Source organism: Apodemus sylvaticus, chromosome 7 (genome assembly GCF_947179515.1).
Source record: "Apodemus sylvaticus chromosome 7, mApoSyl1.1, whole genome shotgun sequence".
Lineage (NCBI taxonomy): Eukaryota > Metazoa > Chordata > Mammalia > Rodentia > Muridae > Apodemus > Apodemus sylvaticus.
In genome coordinates this window covers 112,974,483-112,996,434 of record NC_067478.1, presented here as the reverse complement: position 1 = coordinate 112,996,434, position 21,952 = coordinate 112,974,483, and the positions used below count along the sequence as shown (strand labels likewise).

At 39.7% G+C, this 21,952-nt stretch overlaps 1 protein-coding gene and 1 long non-coding RNA gene across 7 annotated transcripts in view; one reads left to right on the top strand and one right to left on the bottom strand.

The window, feature by feature from the left end:
* LOC127689375 (nucleolar and coiled-body phosphoprotein 1-like) overlaps positions 1-21,952 on the top strand; it is a 568,994-nt gene that overhangs the window by 128,776 nt on the left and 418,266 nt on the right. Inside the window, exons 4-5 of one of the 4 annotated variants that reach the window (XM_052188977.1) lie at positions 18,425-18,551; positions 18,771-18,863. The exons of 1 other annotated variant lie outside the window; for it this stretch is intronic. In XM_052188977.1, the coding sequence (XP_052044937.1) occupies positions 18,428-18,551; positions 18,771-18,863 (217 nt within the window). In that variant the 5' untranslated portion in view covers positions 18,425-18,427. Of the gene's footprint in view, positions 1-12,449; positions 12,478-18,424; positions 18,552-18,770; positions 18,864-21,952 lie in introns of those variants that run through there. 2 more of the 4 variants (XM_052188989.1, XM_052188990.1) reach the window with 2 other exon arrangements.
* Positions 1-21,952, bottom strand: part of LOC127689380 (uncharacterized) — a 211,744-nt gene that overhangs the window by 46,215 nt on the left and 143,577 nt on the right. The gene's annotated exons all lie outside the window — the stretch shown is intronic.

Sequence of the window (21,952 nt, the reverse complement as noted above, 5' to 3'; positions counted from 1 at the left end):
CTCCAACAAAGGCTGATTTGTGCTTTTCCTTGCCGAGAGAGAGAGAGAGAGAGAGAGAGAGAGAGAGAGAGAGAGAGAGAGAGAGAGAAAGAGAGCCTAACCATGCAGAAATTTGTTGGGCCATGTAGGGGAATACGGAAGAGGGCCCCACTTTCTCAGAGAAGAAGGGGAGGGGCATGGGTAGGGGGAGTCTCTGAGAGGAGGATCAGGACTGGGGACAGTGATAGGGATGTAAAGTGAATTAATTAATTAATGGAAAAAAGTACTTGCAGGCAAATACAATGAGCTATAAAGTTAAATTGAGGTAACCCAGACACAGAAAAGCACACATAGCATTTTTTTTTCACTTGGATGTGGATTTTAACTGTTAATTTATAAGTGGCTATAAGCCACTTGTAAACATGAAGTATAATCTGTATGACTTCAGCAGTTACATATAGAGTAAGGGGATACATACTTAGTTACTTCAAGGAAAAGGAATTTGTAATAGGTAGTTATAGATGGACACATGATGGGGCTTGAATGAGAAGATCAAGTAGGGAAGGAACAGGAGGACAGTGAAAACTGAAAATATGGGGAGAGACAGCTAAAATTAGGGACTATTTGAATCATAGCATGGGAACCTACTACAGCAAAAGCTTCCTTCTGTATATACAGATATGAAGTGATCTAAATGAATGGGCTCCTAAATGATGGGGAGGCCTCCTCAACTGGACATCTCTTGTCACCAACTGAAGCTTCCAGCACTGAGAATGGCTTTCTTCTAATTGCGTTGTTGTCCAAGGGGGTTCTATAGGAACCCCTAAACAACTCAGGATATTGTCAAAACTACATATTCTTCTCTCTTGCTCCTATCAAAACTAAGTCCAGTGCCCAGAGGTCAATATCTGATTCTCTATAATGTAAAGACAAAGGGGTATTACAAGGTTAGTCAGTTCAGCAGGCTGAATTACTGGTACTCACTCAGTTGTGGGTGTCACTTGTGGACCCACTACACCTAGGTAAAGAAAGCAACTCATCCAGAACAATGAAGACCAGGTTTCCAAAAATTCCTCTAGACCATCCTCTCTGAGAAGCCATTTAGAAATGCCAGGGGCCAGGTGTTTTAATTATTCTGCAATTAAATTTCTTCCAAGTAATGAACCAGAGTTGTACATTTCCATGAAATCTTTCTTTTCTTTATTTTTCTTCCTTCGTTCATTCCTTCGTTACTTCGTTCGTTCGTTCCTTCCTATATCTTTCTTTTTGTCTTTGTTTCTTTGATTCTTTGTTTCCTTCTTTCTTCCTTCCTTCTCTCTTTTTCTCTCCTTTCTTTTTCTTCCTTTTTTTATTCTATATATTCTTTATTTACATTTCAAGTGATTTTCCCTTTCCTGGATCCCCACTTCTCGAAAGTCCCATAAAACCTCTTCCCTACCCCTGTTCCCCAATCAAACCCTTCCCACTTCCCTCTTCTGGTATTCTCCTACACTGCTGCACTGAGCTTTTCCAGAACCGGGGGGGGGGGCACTACCTTCTTCTTCTTGGGCACCATTTGATATGTGCATTGTGTCTTGGGTATTCCAAGCTTCTAGGCTAATATCCACTTATCAGTGAGTGCAGACCATGAGTGATCTTTTGAGCCTGTGTTGCCTCACTTAGGATGATGTTCTCCAGCTCCATCCATTTGTCTACGAATTTCATGAATTCATTGTTTCTAATGGCTTAATAGTACATTGTGTATATATACCACATTTTCTGTATCCATTCCTCCGTTGAGGGACATCTGGGTTCTTTTCAGCTTTTGGCTATTATAAATAGGGCTGCTATGAACATAGCATGTATCCTTATTACATGCTGGGGAATCCTCTGGGTATATGCCCAGGAGTGGTATAGCGGTGTCCTCTGGAAGTATCATTCCCAGTTTTCTAAGGAACCACCAGACTGACTTCCAGAGTGGTAGTACCAGCTTGCAAGCCCACCAGCAGTGGAGGATTGTTCCTCTTTCTCCACATTCCTGCCAGCACTTGTTTTTTCCTGACTTTTTGATCTTAGCCATTCTGACTGGTGTGTGGTGAAATCTCAGGGTTGTTTTGATTTGCATTTTCCTGATGACTAAGGATGTTGAACATTTCTTTAGGTGCTTCTTAGCCATTCAATGTTCCTCAGGTGAAAATTCTTTGCTTAGCTTTGTACCCCATTTTTTTTGTTTGTTTTTTGTTTTTTTGTTTTTTTTGGCAAAGTTAAAGCATTTATTAATAATGTCTCCTACATTCTTTTTTTTTATTTGATATAGTTTTCCAACCTTTTCCATTTCCCTGTTCTGGTTTTGCCCTATATTGCTTCACTGAGTATTTCCAGAACAAGGGGCCACTCCTCCGTTCTTCTTCTTTTTTTTTTCCTCCATTCTTCTTGTACCTCATTTGATGTGTGGATTATGTTTTGGGTATTCCAGTTTTCTAGGTTAATATTCACTTATTAGTGAGTGCATACCATGATTCAACTTTTGAGTCTGGGTTACCTCACTTAGTATGATGTTCTCCAGCTCCATGCATTTGACTAAGAATTTCATGAATTCATTGTTTCTAATAGCTGAATAGTACTCCATTGTATATATACACCACATTTTTTGTATCCACTCTTCTCTTGAGGGATACCTGAGTTCTTTCCAGCTTCTGGCAATTATAAATAGGGCTGCTATGAACATAGTGGAACATGTATCCTTATTACATGCTGGGGAATCTTTTGGGTATATGCCCAGGAGTGGTATAGCAGGAACTTCTGGAAGTGAGGTGCCCAGTTTTCTGAGGAACCACCCGACTGATTTCCAGAGTGGTTGTACCAATTTGCAACCCCACCAGCAGTGGAGGAGTGTTCCTCTTTCTCCACATCCTCGCCAACACCTGCTGTCTCCTGAATTTTTAATCTTAGCCATTCTGACTGATGTAAGGTGAAATCTCAGGGTTGCTTTGATTTGCATTTCTTTAATGACTAATGATGTTGAGTATTTTTTAAGATGCTTCTCTGCCATCCGAAGTTCTTCAGGTGAGAATTCTTTGTTTAACTCTGTACTCCATTTTTTAAAAGGGTTATTTGGTTTTCTGGAGTCTAACTTCTTGAGTTCTTTATATATATTGGATATTAGCCCTCTATCTGATGTAGGGTTGGTGAAGATCTTTTCCCAATTTGTTGGTTGCCAATTTGTCCTTTTGATGGTGTCCTTTGCCTTACAGAAACTTTGTAATTTTATGAGGTCCCACTTCTCAATTCTTGATCTTAGAGCATATGCTATTGGTGTTCTGTTCAGAAACTTCCCCCCTGTACTGATGTCGTCAAGGGTCTTCCCCAGTTTCTTTTCTATTAGCTTCACAGTGTCTGGCTTTATGTGGAGGTCCTTGATCCATTTGGAGTTGAGCTTAGTACAAGGAGACAAGGATGGATCAATTCCCATTCTTCTGCATGCTGACCTCCAGTTGAACCAGCACCATTTGTTGAAAAGGCTATCTTTTTCCATTGGATGTTTTCAGCCTCTTTGTTGAGGATCAAGTGGCCTTAGGTTTGTGGCTTCATTTCTGGATCTTCAATCCTGTTCCATTGATCCACCTGCCTGTCACTGTACCAATACCATGCAGTTTTTAACACTATTGCTCTGTAGTATTGCTTGAGGTCAGGGATACTGATACCCAAAAGATCTGTATGACAAGAACTTCAAGACTCTGAAGAAGGAAATGGAAGAAGACCTCAAAAAATGGAAAAACCTCCCATGCTCATGGATCCGCAGGATTAATATAGTTAAAATGGCCATTTCGCCAAAAGCAATATACAGATTCAATGCAATACCCATCAAAATCTCAATTCAATTCTTCACAGAGTTAGAAAGAGCAATCCTCAAATTCATCCGGAATGACAAATAACCCAGGATAGCTAAAACTATTCTCAACAATAAAAGAAATTCTGTACCCCATTTTTAAATGGGGATATTTGGCTCAACCAGAGTTGTACATTTCCATGAAAGCTTTCTTTTCTTTCTTTTCCTTCCTTCCTTCCTTCCTTCCTTCCTTCCTTCCTTCCTTCCTTCCTGCCTTCCTTCCTTCCTTCCTGTATCTTTCATTGTGTCTTTGTTTCTTTGATTATTTGTTTCTTTCTTTCTTCCTTCCTTCTCTCTCTTTCTCTCCTTTCTTTTTCTTCCTTTCTAACCCATCTCCATTTTTTGGAGATAGGGTTTCTCTTTGTAGCCCTGGCTGATCTTCACTTCGCTTTGTCAACCAGGCTGTACTAGAACTGAGAGCTCTACTTGCCTCTGCCTCCAAAGTTCTCTAATGCTGCTTTATTTTCATTACATGGTTGTCACTATGTACCTTTAAAACTTTAGGAGGAGTGTTTCACCTAAGATTTTGGTAATAATAACAAATATTGGTAGAGCAGTTGGGACATACCTTTAATCCCAGGACTTTGGAGGCAGAGGCAAGTGGATGTGTTAATTTAAGGCCAGTTTACATAGCTGATTCCATTAAAACTTTAGGAGGGGTGGTTTACCTATGATTTTGGCAATAATAGCAAATGTTGGTAGAGCATTGTGGTACAAACCTTTAATCCCAGGACTTGGGAGGCAGAGGCAAGTGGATGTGTTAATTTAAGGCCAGTTTACATAACTGATTTCAGGATAGCAGGAGCTACATAAAAGAGAGCCTTTTTCAAACAAACAAACAAACAAACAAACAAACAAAAAACTCCCTAAAAACAACAAAAAACAACACAACAACCAACCAATCAAAAACCATATGAAACAACTTAAAGATAAATAAAACCAAGACTTACATGCATTTTTATAAAAGTAGTATAACTCTCCCTAGGTTTTATGTTTTATACTTAAATAATATTGCCATCCAGTGGCATTTAATGTGAAAATTTATTTCAAAGGCCCGTGTACTAAGTAAACTTGGTCCATTGTGTGCTAGTGTTCATTTAAACATTTTTCCCAAACACAAACATTTACACATTCTCTGCCCCTCATGGAACCTGCTCTAAAATTGACCACATTCTTGGACACAAAGTCAGTCTCAACAGATACAGGAAAATTGAAATAATTCAGTGTATCCTATAAGGCCATCACAGAATAAATCTTGATATCAACAGCACAAGAAACAACAGAAAACTCACAAACACATGGAAACTGCACAATTCACTACTGCATGAAGACAGAAGTAATGATATTAAAGACTCAATAGAATTGACTAGAAATGAATATACATCATTCCCAAGATTATGGGACTGGATAAAGGGGGAAGTTTTAAAGGGCAAGGTCACAGCACCAAGTGCCCTCAAAAAACAACTAGAGTGAAGCTGAGTGGTGGGGTCTCACACCTTTAATCCCATCCCCATTGGGAAGCAGGTGGGTCTCTGAGCTCAAGGCCAAGCCTGGTCTGTGGATCCAATTCCAGGACAGTTAAGGCTACACAGAGAAATTCTGTCTCCAGAACACAAAAGCGGACGTAGAGAAAAACTTATACTAGCAACTTAATAGCACACCTAAAAGCTCTAGAACAAAAACAAGAAATCTAAAATGTACTACATGGCAAGAAATAAACTGAAGACTGAAACCAATAAAATAGAAACAAAGGGAAATATTCTTTAGTTCTTTGAGAAAATCAGTGAGATTGCAAACGCTTATTCAGATGAACTGACAGACACGAAGAGAACACCCAGATTAAAAAAATCAAAATGAATGAGGTTAGTGAGGTAATGGGTAAATCTCTAGGAAATGCCAGAGATTTGGGATGGGGAAGGCTCCCGGGAGTCAATGCAGGTGACCTTGTCCTAGATGTCTATCAGTGGGGTCATTAAACCAGAAGAGGCCACCCTGAGTAGTCATGTGGCTTCCCCAGTAGAGGGAAAAATATAGCAACACATATACATGGACCCCCCCCCCCCACATACCACCCAATCCCACCACATCTACATAACTTTTAACTCAACAGTTTGTCCTGTCTAAAATAAATGCAGGGACAAAGGTAGAACAGAGGTTTAAGGAATGGCCAACCAACAACCTGCTCAACTTGAAACCCATCCCATAGACAAGCAACATTTACTGACACTATTAATGATACTCTGTTATGCTTGCAGATAGGAGCCTAGCATAACTGTCCTCTGAGGTGCTATACCCAGAAGCTGACTGAAACATATAAATACACAGAGGAGAAAAAATGGAAGGAGGTTGGGAATCTTATGGAAGCTAGCAGGACTGAAGGCCCTAAATAGGATAGGAACTTCACAGAGACCAACAGAGACAACAAACCTGGACCCTTGGAAGCTCTCATAGACTGAGCCACCAACCAAAGAGCATAGACGGTTGGAGGTCCCAGCACATGGGTAACAGATGTGCAGCACAGCCTCCATGTGGGTTCTCCAACAACTGGAGAGGGGGGCTGTCCCCGAAGACTGTCAGTAGAATCTGGTCCCCAACAGGACTGCCTTTTTTGGCTGCAGTAGGAGAGAATTCATCTAACCCTGCAGAGATTTGATATTTCAGGATTGGGTGATACCCAGGGATGGTCTCACGGTCTCAGAGGAGAAGGGGAAGGAGGATGGGATGGAGTGAGACTTTGTGTAGGGGACAGGGAGGAGGGCCAGTGTTTGGAATGTAGATAAATAATGCTTTGATTTTCAGAGAATGCAATTTTCAGAATTGTCTCAAGGGGAAGAAACAAACTAATAAACTATATTTTCTTAGAACCTTTGTAAGCACTAGAGTCAGAAACACTTGACAGGAAGGAAATAGCAAGCACTTCATGTTACAGTTCTGAGATGTGTAAGCCTGACATTCCTACTGAGGTTCTCAAATCCTGAAGAAGTCTTCAGAATGGTCCATATATGTACTCTCGGTGGGCATGTACCTAGCTTTGTTTATGGAAGACTTGTTTTCTTTCTTTTCTTTTAAAAATAGTTTCTTCACTTTACATCCAATTCACTTCACCCCCCTTCCGGTCTCCCTCGCACATACCCTCCTTCCAACCTCCTTCAGCTTATCCTCTGAGAGGTGGAGGCCTTCCCTTGGCTATCTCCTTCCCTGGCACATCAAGTCACTTCAGGTCTAGGCACATCCTCTTCCACTGAAGCCAGACAAGGCAGCCCAGTTAGGTGAACAGGATCCTCAGTTTGGTAACAGATTCACGGACAGCCCCTGCTCTAGATGTTTGGGGACCCACATTAAGACCAAGCTGAACATCTACAATATATGTGGGCAGGGGGTGGGGTGGGGGCTTGGTAGAGCCCATGTATGTTCTTAAGTTGGTGTTTCAGTCTCTGGGAACCCCTAAGGATCCAGGTTAGTTGACACTGTTGGTCTTTTGGAATCTCTATCTCTTCCAGTTCCCTCTTTCCTTCCTCCAACTTTTCCTGGCTCATTTCTTAGAAGGTCCACCCCAACATCACTTCCCCTCCAGCCTCCCTCCCAAATTCTTGTCATCCTTCCTAAATTATTTATGTATTCAAATCCAGTGAGTGCCCATATATGGATGTGGGGTGACCTACTGAGACAAAAAGAGGATCTTGCTTTAAGACCAATCTTAAATAGGGCTTTCTGGTCTTCAGTCACATATTAGTCTTTTGTTCCCTCATCTCCCTGGTTTTGAAAACCACAAGACTGGACTTTCTTCTAAGCCTGACACTAATTCCTGTGGTGCACTGGACCTAGCTTTAAGAGTGCTCACTTTTGGGACTCCAGCTCCACCCTCATGGCATCACTTGGGGTGTGTTTGGTGTTAGTAATAGAAAACATAACTAATGATGGTTTTATCATAGGGATATTACTCATATACTTGATTAATAAGACCAGAATTGATGTAGTAGTTGTCACACATTGTGTCCTTCAAAAAGGTATAATTAAGCTTGGTGTGAAGGCACTCAGCTATAATCCCAGCACCAAAGAGACAAAGGAAGACTTATTTCTATGAGTTTGAGGCCTGCCACATCTATATACTAGGTGAGCTCCAGTGCAGGCAAGGCAACATGGTGAGACCCTATATTAAAAAAAAATACAAAAACTCCATGATAATCAGATAGCTAGCACAAGTCCAGGAGGTGAAGGTGTGGCTAATGTCTCAGCAAAATAGTAAACACTGGGATCTTCAGGAAATCCCTTAAGGCTGTGGAAAATAACTCTAAATATATGAGATATATGTAATTCCTAAACTATGCAAACTATAAGGGTGTAATATAAATTACAAAGGGCTTCACTAATCTAAAGGAAAAAAGGCAGCTGCATTTATGAGCCAGCTCCTCATAAAGATACAAAGGCAGGCAGATACAAATGCAGCCAGATTCCTGAGTTCAAGGTCAGCCCAGGACAGAGCAAGGTTAGGCCCAGGTGTGGTAGAAATGGTAACTAGCCTATCACCTGTGCTTAACATAGGCACACAGATCTCTGAATTCTTTTGCAAAGTTAAGAAAAAAAAGTGTGCTTGCTATCTCCTAAGAATCAAAGGGCTGGGGTCAAGGGATGCTGATTTATAAAATAATCAAAGGGAACCTGAAATAAATAAGCAAATTGATATGCAAATAAAAAACCGGGTTGTGGTCTGCAAGAGATGAGATAGCAAAAAGAGATAGCAGTTCTCCAGAATTTTTCTCTAGCAAGGTCAGAGCTATCTGGAAATCTTTGGAGAGCAACACGTTTCTTCAAGAATTGTTTCTTAACAGAATTTCTGACTTGGTCAGAAGATCCAATAACTTCTTGTTTTGTTTTGTTTTTGAGACAGGTTTTTTCTGTATAGCCCTGGTTGTCCTGGAACTCACTCTGTAGACAAGGCTGGCCTCAATCTCAGAAATCCACCTGCCTCTGCCTCCCAAGTGCTGGGATTAAAGGGAAGCACCACCACTGTCCGGATCCAATAATTTTTATAGCAGCTTTTCTGACCAAAGCCAGAAAAGTCAAGATTTATCTACATAGGTTTTAGAATTTTTAGGAGCAGAGAAAGCTGTCTCAACCAGAGGGATTTTAGAATAGCAAAAATGCTGTCAGAGAGAGAGGGGGGAGGAAGAGAGGGGAGGAGAGAGAGAGAGAGAGAGAGAGAGAGAGAGAGAGAGAGAGAACAGTCTGGAAAGCCATCTCAGCAGAACTTAGGAAGTCAGCTTGGTTCCACAATTTGACTTCGAGTTGTTCTTTTCGATGCTCCCAGACACACCCCTTCCCTCAGAGCCCCCTCCCATGCAGAGACTGGTCCCTTCCGTGCCACAACTGGACATTTCTTTTTTTCATATATTCCTTGTTTGTGTTTAGCTTCAAAAATTTTTTCTTCCAGATATCTTTTCTGAAGTCATTTCAATATATCCAACCTATTCTTCTTTTACCTAAATACAAATTTCTTTACCTTTTTTTAATTATTTAATTTTTTTTGAGACTGGGTTTCTCTGTGTATCCGGGGTATCCTGGAATTTGTTCCATAGACCAGGTAGGCTTTAAATTCAGAGATCAGCCTACCCCTGTTTTCCAAGTGCTGGGATTAAAGGCATGTATTACTACTGCGTGGCTTTGTTTTAAAATTTTAGACATGTTCATCGCATTACTTTAATGTGAGTCATGGTTTTGTGTGTATTACATTTCAAATCATTTCCCCTTTTATGCCTCCCCACTCCCTGAAAGTCCCATAAGCCCTCTTCCCTCCTCCTATTCCCCCATCCACCCCTTCCCACTACCGTGTTCTGGTATGCCCCTATACTGCTGCACTGAATCCTTCCAGAACCAGGGGCCACTCCTCAGTTCCTCTTGGACATCATTTAATATGTGGATTATGTCTTGGGTATTCCACATTTCTAAGCTAATTTCCACTTATCAGTGAGTGCATACCATGATTCATCTTTTGAGACTGGGTTGCCTCACTTAGTTTGATGTTTTCCAGCTCCATCCATTTGACTAAGACTTTCATAAATTCATTGTTTCTGATGGCTGAATAGTACTCCATTGTGTAAATATACCACTTTTTTTCCCGTATCCATTCCTCCATTGAGGGAAACCTGGGTTCTTTCCAGCTTCTGGCTATTACAGGCAGGGCTGCTATGAACATAGTGGAACATGTGTCCTCATTGCATGCCGGGGAATCCTCTGGGTATATGCCCAGGAGTGTCACGCCCAGTTTTCTGAGGAATCGCCAGACTGATTTTGAAAGTGGTTGTACCATCTTGCAATCCCACCAGCAGTGGAGGAGTGTTCCTCTTTCTCCACATCCTCGCCAACACCTGCTGTCTCCTGAGGTTTTTTATTTTTTTATTTTATTTTTTTTTTATTTTGGATTTTTCAAGACAGGGTTTCACTGTATAGCCTTGGCTGTCCTGGAATTCACTCTGTAGACCAGGCTGGCCTAACTCAGAAATCCACCTGCCTCTGCCTCCCCAAGTGCTGGGATTACAGGCGTGTGCCACCACTGCCCGGCTATCTCCTGAGTTTTTAACCTTAGCCATTCTGACTTGTGTGAGGTGAAATCTCAGGGTTGTTTTGATTTGCATTTCCCTAATGACTAATGATGTTGAACATTTCTTAAGGTGCTTCTCAGCCATCCAAAGTTCTTCATGTGAAAATTCTTTGTTTAGCTTCATACCCCACTTTTTAATAGGGTTATTTGATTCTCTGGGCTCTACCTTCTTGAGTTCTTTGTATATATTAGATATTAGTCCTCTGTCGGATTTAGGGTTGGTGAAGATTCTTTCCCAATCTGTTGGTTGACGTTTTGTCCTTTTGACAGTGTCCTTTGCTTTACAGAAAGTTTGTAATTTTATGAGGTTCCATTTGTCAATTCTTGATCTTAGAGCATAAGCTATTGGTGTTCTGTTCAGCAAATTTTCCCCTGTGCCCATGTCCTCAAGGGTCTTCCCCAGTTTCTTTTCTATTAGTTTCAATGTGTCAGGTTTTATGTGGAGGTCCTTGATCCACTGGGAGTTGAGATTAGTACAAGGAGATAAGAATGGATCAATTAGCATTCTTCTGCATGCTGACCTCCAATTGAACCAGCACCATTTGTGGAAGGGGTAGATGGAGGAACAGGGGGATGGAAGAGGGCTTATGAGACTTTCGCGGAGTGGAGACCCAGAAAAGGGAAAATCGTTTGAAATGTAAATAAAAAAATATATCAATAAAAAAAAAAAAGAAAAGGCTATCTTTTTTTCCACTGGATGTTTTCAGCTCCTTTGTCGAAGATTAAGTGACCATAGGTGTGTGGGTTCATTTTTGGGTCTTCAATCCTATTCCATTGATCCACTTGCCTGACATTGTACCAATACCATGCAGTTTTTAACACTATTGCTCTGTAGTAATGTGTGAGGTCTAGAATACTGATTCCCCCAGAAGTTCTTTTACTGTTCAGAATAGTTTTAACTATCCTGGGTTTTTTGTTATTCCAGATGAATTTGAAAATTGCTCTTTCTAACTCTATGAAGAACTGAGTTGGGATTTTGATGGGGACTGCATTGAATCTGTAGATTGCTTTTGGCAAGATGTTCATTTTAACTATATTAATCCTGCCAATCCACTAGCATGGATGATTTTTCCATTTTCTGAGGTCCTCTTCGATTTCCTTCTTCAGAGATCTGAAGTCCTTGTCGTATAGATCTTTCCGTTGTTTGGTTAGAGGCACCCCAAGATACTTTATGCTGTTTGTGGCTATTGTGAAGGGTGTCATTGGACATTTCATGTTTGTAAAGTGATTTGACATCAAATGGTTTCACATGCTACTGAAAACTATGTACTGACAAATGTATACAACGGGTTGTCACAAGAGGGCACCCCTGCCTCATTCTCTAAAGTGAATGCCACTATGGGTATTAATTCCAGAGGAATGATCATAGAAATGCAGTTTGGACACACAAAATGAACTTGGAGTTCAATAGACAATTATTATCCAACAACAGGGTAGTTCAGTTCATGAAAATTTATTAGTATCATAAGTGGATATTCATTTATTAATTTTTGGAAATAAAATTTCTTTGTGCAGCTCTGAGTAGTACTAGAACTCACTGTGCATATCAGGCTGGCCTTGAACTCAGAGGTCTGCTAGTTGTGCCTGGCAATAAAAAGATTTTTTTAAAGATTATACAAAATTCAAATTATTATTTTTGTATGCAATTTATTCAAGAGCTTCTTTAACTTACAGTTCAGTTACCTCCAGAGCATGCATGGTAGTACACACCTTTAATCCAACACTCAGGAGGCAGAGGTTGGCAGATCTCTGTGGCCATAAAACAAGTTTGATACATTCAGTGAGTTTTAGGATAGCCAGGGCTATGTAGAGAGACCCTGTCTCTAGCAAACAGATAAAAATAAAACTTAATTACCATTTTATTAACATCATATTCAGGCCTACAGTTATCTCAGGTTCCACTTGAGCTGTATCCTGGTTTCCAAGATTATTCCCATGGCTCCTTCTACAGCCCAACCTGCAAATGGCATTTGGTTCCCTTCAGGCCAAATGATATGAAGAGGAAGAAAGAATGCACAAATAGAGGCTACAGGTACAGTTTCTTTATAAGACAGTCCTCAAAATGACACTTCATTACTTTATTTGTTAGGAGTAAGTTATTAAGGGCCAGGCTTGGTGGTGCACACCTTTAATCCCAGCACTTGAGAGGTTGAAGACAAGCGGATCCCCTGTAAGTGTGAAGCCCTTAGGTCTTTCACTCTACAAAAGGAAACATTTCCATTTAGATTATAGTGAATATTTAGTTTATAGTGAAAATTTCATCTTAATAATGTGTAATGTATCATCAACTCTGGGCAGGGACTGTTTAAATATATTTAGTTTTTGTTTGACACCTGAGTATGTCTCCCACCTCCTCCCTACTGTCCCCCCCCTTTTGAGACAGGGGTTTTTCTGTTTAGTTCTGGCTGTCCTGGCATTCACTCTGTTGACCATGGCTGTGTGCCTGTGGTCCCTCAGGGGGAAGAGGTGCTTGGACAGGGGCCCTCCTGGGTACCCCTTCCCCCACACCACAGTGCCACAGTCCTTTAACCCCCATTCTCTCTTTTTAAGCCCCTTTCATTGGTGCATTGGCCTTTCAGTTCTATTTCAAAATGAACTTGAAAATCACTGTGTGCTGTAACCAGAATGCTCAATTTGATGATACACTGGTGATGCAAATGGTTCATAGGCTTTGGGAAACATGAAGCATTCAGCTTCCTGCACTGCTCTACAGCCAGAAGAGAGCTCCAGTCCTTAGTATGCTCTGAGATCTCAGCATAACTGAGTCCTGGACAGAAATACTATTCAGGCTGTAAAACTCAGCATGTAGACAGCACCATCTGTCAAACCTATCACAAAAGGCTAATCTGTCATGGGAAAGTATCTAAATGTAGTAAACTTAACTTTTGGCTTCTGTAGTTCTGCCTTCTAGCTAATTGTTCTTATCTGAAGTTTATCAATCCAGGACATGGATTTTGTGGGGCTTCTCTGAGATCCTGAACACCAAGGGTAGTTGCAGTTTGGCAAATAAGGGTTTTTCTTGGCTTAAACCCATGTCTGAGCAGTCTTCTCTGGTGAGTACCCTACAACAGATATCTCAAATATTTTCTCTGGCTCAATGTCTCCCACAGATATTTGGTGTGATTGTAGGATGAACACACAGGAGCTCCTTCTCAGGTTCTATACTACTTTGGGAAACTTGGGAGTTCACATGAGAGAAAGGTGAAGGAATTTCGCATTGTGGTTAGTAGATAGGCACCTCTTCTGAACCATGAAGTCCACTATTCCTGATAATTCCTGATAGTGGACCTGGGCGAAAATGTCCTTTTTTTCTTACCATAGTTTCCCAGAGGCTCCTGGGTAATGTAGTCCTTAACATACAAGGCCCGCCCACACAGGTTCAGGTAAACAGCTCTGACATTTGGCTGATGGGCTTGTCTGCCCTGTGCTCTCTTGGCAACTACTGCTTAGAAAGTCGCTTCCTGGGTCTGTGCTGATGCCTTCACCTGAGCTGTGAGTTTCCTGCAAGGTTTCTGAAGGCGGGTGGGAAAAACGAGAAGAGGAGAGTGGTTGCGGGATCTTCAGAAGCTGGACCTGTGCCCTTTACCTCAGTGGAAACAGAAACATAAGTGTGTCTTGGAGGAGGCAGGCAGACCTCAGCAGCTCTGGGAAAGGAAGGTGACTATGATACTCATCGTTCCCACTGAGAACAGTTGGCCTGGACAGGGCTTTAATGGTCCCTTTATCCGAAGACTGTGCTAGGAATGTTTGGATCTGTGATTCCAACTGTCCAAAAGAGCAGTTACAGAAAGAAGCTCTACCAAGGAGGAGAGAGTCCAAGATGGTGACTTGGGGGTGAGGGCGGTCTGTGGATTGTCAGCACTGGGAAGCCTCGAATGTGAGCCTACATTCCAGCTCTTAGTAATGAAGAATCTTGTTACCTCCTTAGCATCCGTTTTGGGGAGGAGTTGGGGTGGAGAAAGACCATAAATTTGGGACCGGACTACAAAACTGGGAATTTTCACTAGCGTGCCCCAGAAATCCCAAACAGAGAGCCTGGGAAAATTGTCTGTCCTGGAACTCACTCCATAGACCAGGCTGGCTGAGAACTCAGAAATCTGACTGCTTCTTCATCCCAAGTGCTATGATTAATGGCATTTGCCACAACTGCCTGGCTATATCTAACTTCTTATAATACTTCTCTTTCCCCCACCTTTTTCAACACCCTTTCCCTTATCCGAGAAAGAAAGAAAGTGAAAATGAAAGGAAAAATAAATCCCTGAATCTAACCCTCCTATTTTGTCTCCTCCCTGTTCAAGACCATAATTATCTGTAATCATCCCCCTTTAAAAGACAACAAACATCTGACATCTACTGAATGATGAAAATTCCTTTACCCCACTTCTTGGGAATGAGGTGAAGTTCGCTTATAGTTGCTTCCAGGTGATTTTACAAATAGAATTTGTTTTGGGGGCCCAAGATAATTTAAAAAGTGGTTAGTCCTAAGAAAACTACCTGTAGCATTTTTTGTCCAGTCTCATATGCTGAGAAAGTGCAGGCTTATATGAAGTCCCAGTTGGAACCCTCTGAAAAGCTGGACCAAGTGAGATAGCTGTTCTTAAGTTATCCCAGAAGCAAGACTTTAGAGAAACCAGCTTCGATGTAGTTGAGGTGGGATCAGGCTGGGAAGTGGAATAGCAAGTCTCAGGATCTCAGCATCCTTGAGGGTGAATCTTGCCAGGAGTGTATTTATGGTTGTTGTTGTTGTTTTTTCTGTGAATGTAAAGCTTTTAGAGGTAATATATATTTCTATATTAATATAATGTATGGAATGTGCAGCACGCAAAGACCAGTTAAAGATGATTTTTTGCTTTGTTTGAGCAGGTGAAAGACAACTGTCTTTGTTTATGAGTTAATTTGACCATATAACCAAACTGCAATTTAAATCTTCATTCTTGCCATATAAAAGGATGGAATGATGAATCTTGAAGACTCTGTAGCCAATAAGATCCCTTGGCTATGTCTAGCTGAAGTTCTTGTTAGAGACATTTTTATGTCATGCCAGTGTCCGGGCTGATCCGTGTAGAGGGATGAGGAAATCATGTTACCGATTCTTTTTGGTTTTTTTGATTTCCTTTTTCCTATCTGTAGTCAAGATCTTCATGGGGTCTTCCTTTATCAAATCTGATTTTTTTATCAGTTTGAATGGAATCTATAATTTTTCTTCTCCTGTATGAACATATACAAAGTTTCTTCCCCAGAGTAACACATTTCATGCTCTCTATTTTGAGGTTAATATATCTTTGAAATATACAGGCTGATATAATTCAGTTTTTTAATATAATCCAGTGTCTTAAGTGGCCATTGTTTTTATTTATTAGCATTTAAGTAATTTTAAGTTAATAAAGAATTTTGTAATCTATCTTTGGGTTCTTTGATAGTCCTTTCTGTTTACTAAGCATTTCTTTTAAAGTACAGTTGGACCTTTCAATAACTATTTGTTCTGTAGGATTGTTGGTATACCTGTAATATGCTTTCTATATTGATATGTAAATTTTTAAAAATTTTACTAGTGACATACTCTGGAGCATTGTCAGTTTTAATTTATATAGGTATACCCATAATTGGCATAACTTCTTCATTTTTTTATTTTTTATTTTCTATATTCTTTGTTTACCTGTAATTCAAATGATTTCCCCTTTCCCAGTTCCCCCACCCCCCATAATTCAGATAAGCCCTCTTCCCTCTGCCCATTTCCCAAACAACCCCTCCCAGTTCTCTGTCCTGTTTAATTCTCTATATTGCTGCATCAAGTCTTTCCAGGACCAGGGCCTTCTCCTTCCTTCTTTTTGGGAATGATTTGATATGTGAATTGCATCTTGGGTATTCAGAGCTTTTGGGCTAATATCCACTTCTCAGTGACTGCATTTCATGTGTGTTCTTTTGTGAATGGGTTACCCCTCTTTGAATGATATTTTCCAGTTCCAACCATTTGCCTAAGAATTTCATGAATTCATTGTTTTTAATTGCTGAGTAGTATTCCATTGTATAAATATACCACATTTTCTATATTCATTCCTCCATTGAGGGGCATCTGGGTCCTTTCTATCTTCCTGCTATTATAAATAAGGCTGCTGTGAACATAGTGGAGCATGTGTCCTTATTGCATGCCCGGGAATCCTCTGGGTATATGGCCAGGAGTGGTATAACAGGGTCCTCCAGAAGTGTCATGCCAAGTTTTCTGAGGAACTGCCAGACTGATTTCCAGAGTGGTTGTACCAGCTTGCAATCCCACCAGCAGTGGAGGACTGTTCCTCTTTCTCCACATGATATTATTTCTAATAAACACATAATGGCAGAATCAGCCCACTTGTCGAATAAACAGAGAAATCAATTTGGAATCATCCCGAATAAGTTCAGCAGTTTCTATATGGAAAACAACACCTTCTGCATATTTAGAGTTAGTTACTATATTAAGAGATTTTTTAAAATCTTAATATTTTATAAGTATTTCATATGATTCTGATTTTATCCTGATTCCTAAGGATTTTTAACCACCTTACTTATATCTTCTGACTTATATACTGTCTTTCCTGAATTATTTTCATCAGTGTGAACTGTAAATGCTCCAGAAATTAGAATTCTTGTTATTATACAAGGGAAAATCCAATTAGTTCTTTTTACAAATTGAAGCCACGTGCTTTTTGGGTATTTGTTAATTTCTTCTAAAAACCACTGCGGGCTCTTTGCCAAAGTTCATCTTCTGCCCATAGTGAGGCATTCTCAGCATTGGTAAAGGTGCCACAATTCTGGTGAATCCATTTCAGAGAGTTGACAAAGATACAATTTTCCCTTGGAATCAATTTAGAAACCTTTTCTGCATAGTTTTTTAATTTTTTGCTCTGTTTGTATACTAAAAATATCTATCCTAAGATTAAAATCTTCTCCCTGTGTAAGGAGAATGAGTAGAAGGGAAGATAGCCGGGATACAGGTGATCTGTGGGTAATGATCTAGATGTGTATTCTAGAGTTTCTTCTCTGTCAGAGCCAACTCCTTTTCAGCCTCAGCTGATAATTTTTTTGGAGGCTATTTAAGTCTTTATCACCGTGTAATGTATGAAATAACATACTTTATGAGTTTCCTAATGCAAATAGATGAGACTTTTTCAATGTAACTCTTATTTAATATTTTTATAATTATTTCATAATTGTTCCTGCTGTGTGTTGTTTATTATAACAAAAGAGCCTTTTATTAGACAAAACAGAAATATAGACATAATGTTTCTGTACACTGTATAAAGTTTACCCTTGTGTAATTCATATGCAGATTTCTCTGCCCTCATATCTTGTTTCAATCATGACACAGCACAAAAATGCTTATACTAAGAATGTCCCGTATCAAGTTTCTGTAAACAATTCTTATCATTTATTCTCTTCCCAACAATAAATGATGATCACCCAATGGCTGGACAGAATAGAGAATAGTGGGACATGAGCTATTAAGGTGCAGATTTAAAGAAATACTGATTTTTCTGTGTGATTAGTGAGAAATAGTATGAAGTAAAGTAATACAGCTACTGGATTAATTCACAGATGTTATTTATATTAAAAATAATTCATATACACAAGAGAATAGGAATTATTATTGCACAACCCATACAACATGACATTAGTCAGGCTGCCTCAAACTCCTAGGACATAGAGCGAGGCGAGAGTATGTTTATGTTGACATGAAGTCCTATCTGATTAAGGCCTGGTTACCTGAGTAGTCTGGGTTCTCTTACACCAACAGTGAAGGTTTTAATTTTAATATTATCAGGTTGCACATTAATTAATTAATTGCATCAGGATTTTTTGTTTACTTTTTATACTACATAAACAAAGGTATATTATAATGTAAAATACACATGAGAGCCTTCTACCCCTTAAGAGAAGCTTGTCTACAGATTTCTTTTTACAAGCTTAGAATAAATTGATTGAGGAGAAATGTGCTGTTACAGGAGATGGTGTCACTTGAGGATGTCACTGTGAAGTTCACCTGGGACGTGTGGCAAAATCTCAACAATGCTCAGAAGATGCTATACAGGAATGTGATGCTGGGGACATATAGTAGCCTGCTGTCACTGGGTAAGTCTCAGGAGCAAGCACCTTCCCTGCAGTAAATATATGGGAACTTGTAAGGTTGAGGGCTAAGGTTCTAGCCCCTGTATGATTATTCACTGCTCTCTAGTGAAAGGTCCACATTTTTATTTTTGTTGCCTAGATCATAAAAACCTGGATTTATCTTTCTTCAAAGAACCTTATTAGCAAAATGTTTCCAAGTCCTATAATCTTTCCTATTAACAGGGCAATGCATCCCTAAACCTGAGTTGATCTTCAAATTGGAAGAGGGAGAGGAGCCATGGACAGTAGAAGAACCTGCAAACAAGACTCTGCCAGGTTGGTTGTTGGTCCATGTGGATGGGAGACCTTGTATAACAAAAGTTGGCCATATCTTCAGTTTATCCCCCAGTTCCGTATCTGAGGGCTCAAACGTCTTTGTTGTGTAGTCTGCAAGGACAATTTTCTTGCATATGTTCCTGTATTTCAATTTGATGAAATTGTTTAGACCCTCCCCCAGCCCCCCATCTAACCTCTGACTTCTGTAATTTGATGTTTTTCCTGGTACTTCTTCTTTTTCACAGTTTCAATTGCCTCTTGCACTCCAGGCTCATGGGGATTTTGTTTTCAGACATATTTCATGTGCTTGTTTTTGTTTTAGCACATTCTAATGAAGCAGATTGCAAGTGCTGGTTCTTATATATATTTTATATAAATAAAAATGTAAAAGTAGCCAGGTAGTGATGGCACACAGCTTTAATTACAGTACTTGGGAGGTAGAGGCAGGCAGATTTCTGAGTTCAAGGCCAGCTGGTCTACAGAGTGAGTTCCAGGAGAGCCAGTGCTACACAGTGAAACCCTGTCTCAGTGAGGTAACCCAGTCTCAAAAGATCAATCATGGTATGCACTCACTAATAAGTGGATATTAGCCTGGAAAACTGGAATACCCAAAACATAATCCACACATCAAATGAGGTACAAGAAGAATGGAGGATTGGCCCCTGGTTCTGGAAAGACTCAGTGCAGCAGTATAGGGCAAAACCAGAACAGGGAAGTGGGAAGGGGTGGGTGGGAGAATAGGGGGAGGGAAGGGGGCTTTTGTGACTTTCGGAGAGTGGGGGACCAGAAAAGGGGAAATCATTTGAAATGTAAATAAAAAATATATCGAACGAAATAAAAAAATATTAAAAAAAGAAAGAAAAAATGTAAAAGTAATGTCCTTACTTCATGGAATTAATTTCAACAAAGACAGATAAGTTTATTTATACTGAGGAGTCACAAACAAGTAAATGTAATGTTGAACCAGAGTATAATGACTAACACATAGTGTTTAAAGTTTTAGAGTATTTCACTTACGAAGTTGATGAGATAATACAGAAACAGATTTAGAAGTTAGGCTGTGAGTTATGGTGTAAGAAATCATAATGAGAACCCATAGGAAGGGGTGTTTTTATTTGAGAAAGAAATCACGATGGGTTTCTCCTTTCCTCTCCTTTCCTCTCCTTTCCTCTCCTTTCCTCTCCTTTCCTCTCCTTTCCTCTCCTTTCCTCTCCTTTCCTCTCTTTTCCTCTCCTTTCCTTTCCTTTTTGTTGTATTTTGTTTTTCCGAGGCAGGGTTTCTTTGTGTAGCCCTGGCTGTCATAGAACTCACTCTGTACACCAGGCTGGCCTCAAACTCAGAAATTCACCTGCCTCTGCCTCCCAAGTGCTGGGATTAAAGGCATGGGCCACCACTGCCCTGCTTTTTTTTTTTTTCTTTTAATTTTTTAAAATGTGACTTCCACTGGCCTTTTTTTTTTCTAAATTATTTGTTTACATTCCAAATGCTTTCCCCTTTCCCGATTCCCCACTCCCATATTTCCCATAAGCCCTCTTATCTCCACCCATTCTCCAATCACCTCCCTCCTTTTCTCTGTCCTGGTATTCCCCTACAATGCTGGATGAAGAAGAACTCTCAATCCTGAACATTTATGCTCCAAATGCAAGGGCACCCTCATTCATAAAAGAAACTTTACTAAAGCTCAAAGCACACATTGCACCTAACACAGTAATTGTGGGTAACTTCAACACTCCACTCTCCTCAATAGACCGATCAAGAAAACAGAAACTAAACAGCAACACAGTGAAACTAATTGAAGCTTTGGACCAACTAGATTTAACAGATATATATATATATATATATATATATATATATATAAAACATTTCATCCTAAAACAAAAGAATATACCTTTTTCTCATCACCTCATGGGACCTTCTCCAAAATCGATCATAAAATTGGTCACAAGACAGACCTCAACAATTTTTTTTAATTTATTATATGTAAGTACACTGTAGCTGTCTTCAGACAACCTAGAAGAGGGCATCAGATCTCATTACAGGTGGTTGTGTGACACCCTGTGGTTTCTGGGATTTGCACTCAGGACTTTCAGAAAAGCAGTCAGTGCTCTTAACTAGTGAGCCATCTCTCCAGCCCCAAGAGGCAGGTTTTCAAGTTGAAGAACTCAAGCTTCTTCTTCTTCTTCCTTTTTTTTGGATGACGGCTGTAATTTAAATGTAGCACTTGTTTAATTTTGTTTCTCTCATTCTAAAGCAACAAAGACAATGAGGAATTGTACAAGCCACTTTTTATGAAACTAAGAGAAGTCAAGTGTCTGAAACATGCCAACATCCTTGAGAATTGATGAATTACTAGAAGCTGGTGTGTGCATCACCACTTTGGAGGCAAATGTTAGGGCTTATCATTATCACAAGTAGCCACATATTTTAGAGATGTACAGCATACATGTTTGTCCAGAGTGGTAAACAGGAGTTTACTTGTATTTATTTTGGTTCCAAAAAGAACAGGATATGTTGTTCAATTGAGCCCTCAAACTGGAATGTTTTGGGTGGAAGTAGAAAGGAAGAAATTTCAGGTTTGAAATACTCACAGTCTGTTGTCATTTGTAATAACTCTAAGCATACAAGATGCAAATTTGTGGCCATAGTGGAAGCTTCAAGTTAGGAAGTAGCTTATCAGAGTTTGCTCATAATCTGCAAAGAGGATGTCCTAGAAAGTATTACCTTTTAGAGGAAAATAAAGAGAATGATAGAAAGAAAGGTCATCACTATCATATATTAAGGTATATATGTGACTCGAACCTTGTAAAAAAAGGTAACCATTCTCTGAGAGGAAAACTATAACTAGCAATTGGTAGATATTTTAACAAAATACTTCTTCACAAAAATAAAATGAAGCAATACTTTACTAATACATTAATGCTAGCAAATTTATCACTGTATTTCAGTATATTAAATTAAAGGAGTCAACTAAAGTTTATAAGCTAATACTTACTATGATTTTAATAATAGTATGTGTTAGTAGGCTAGAAATTTTTTCATAAACATGAGAGTCGCATTAGAAACTCTTAAAAATAATACATGGAAAGTTC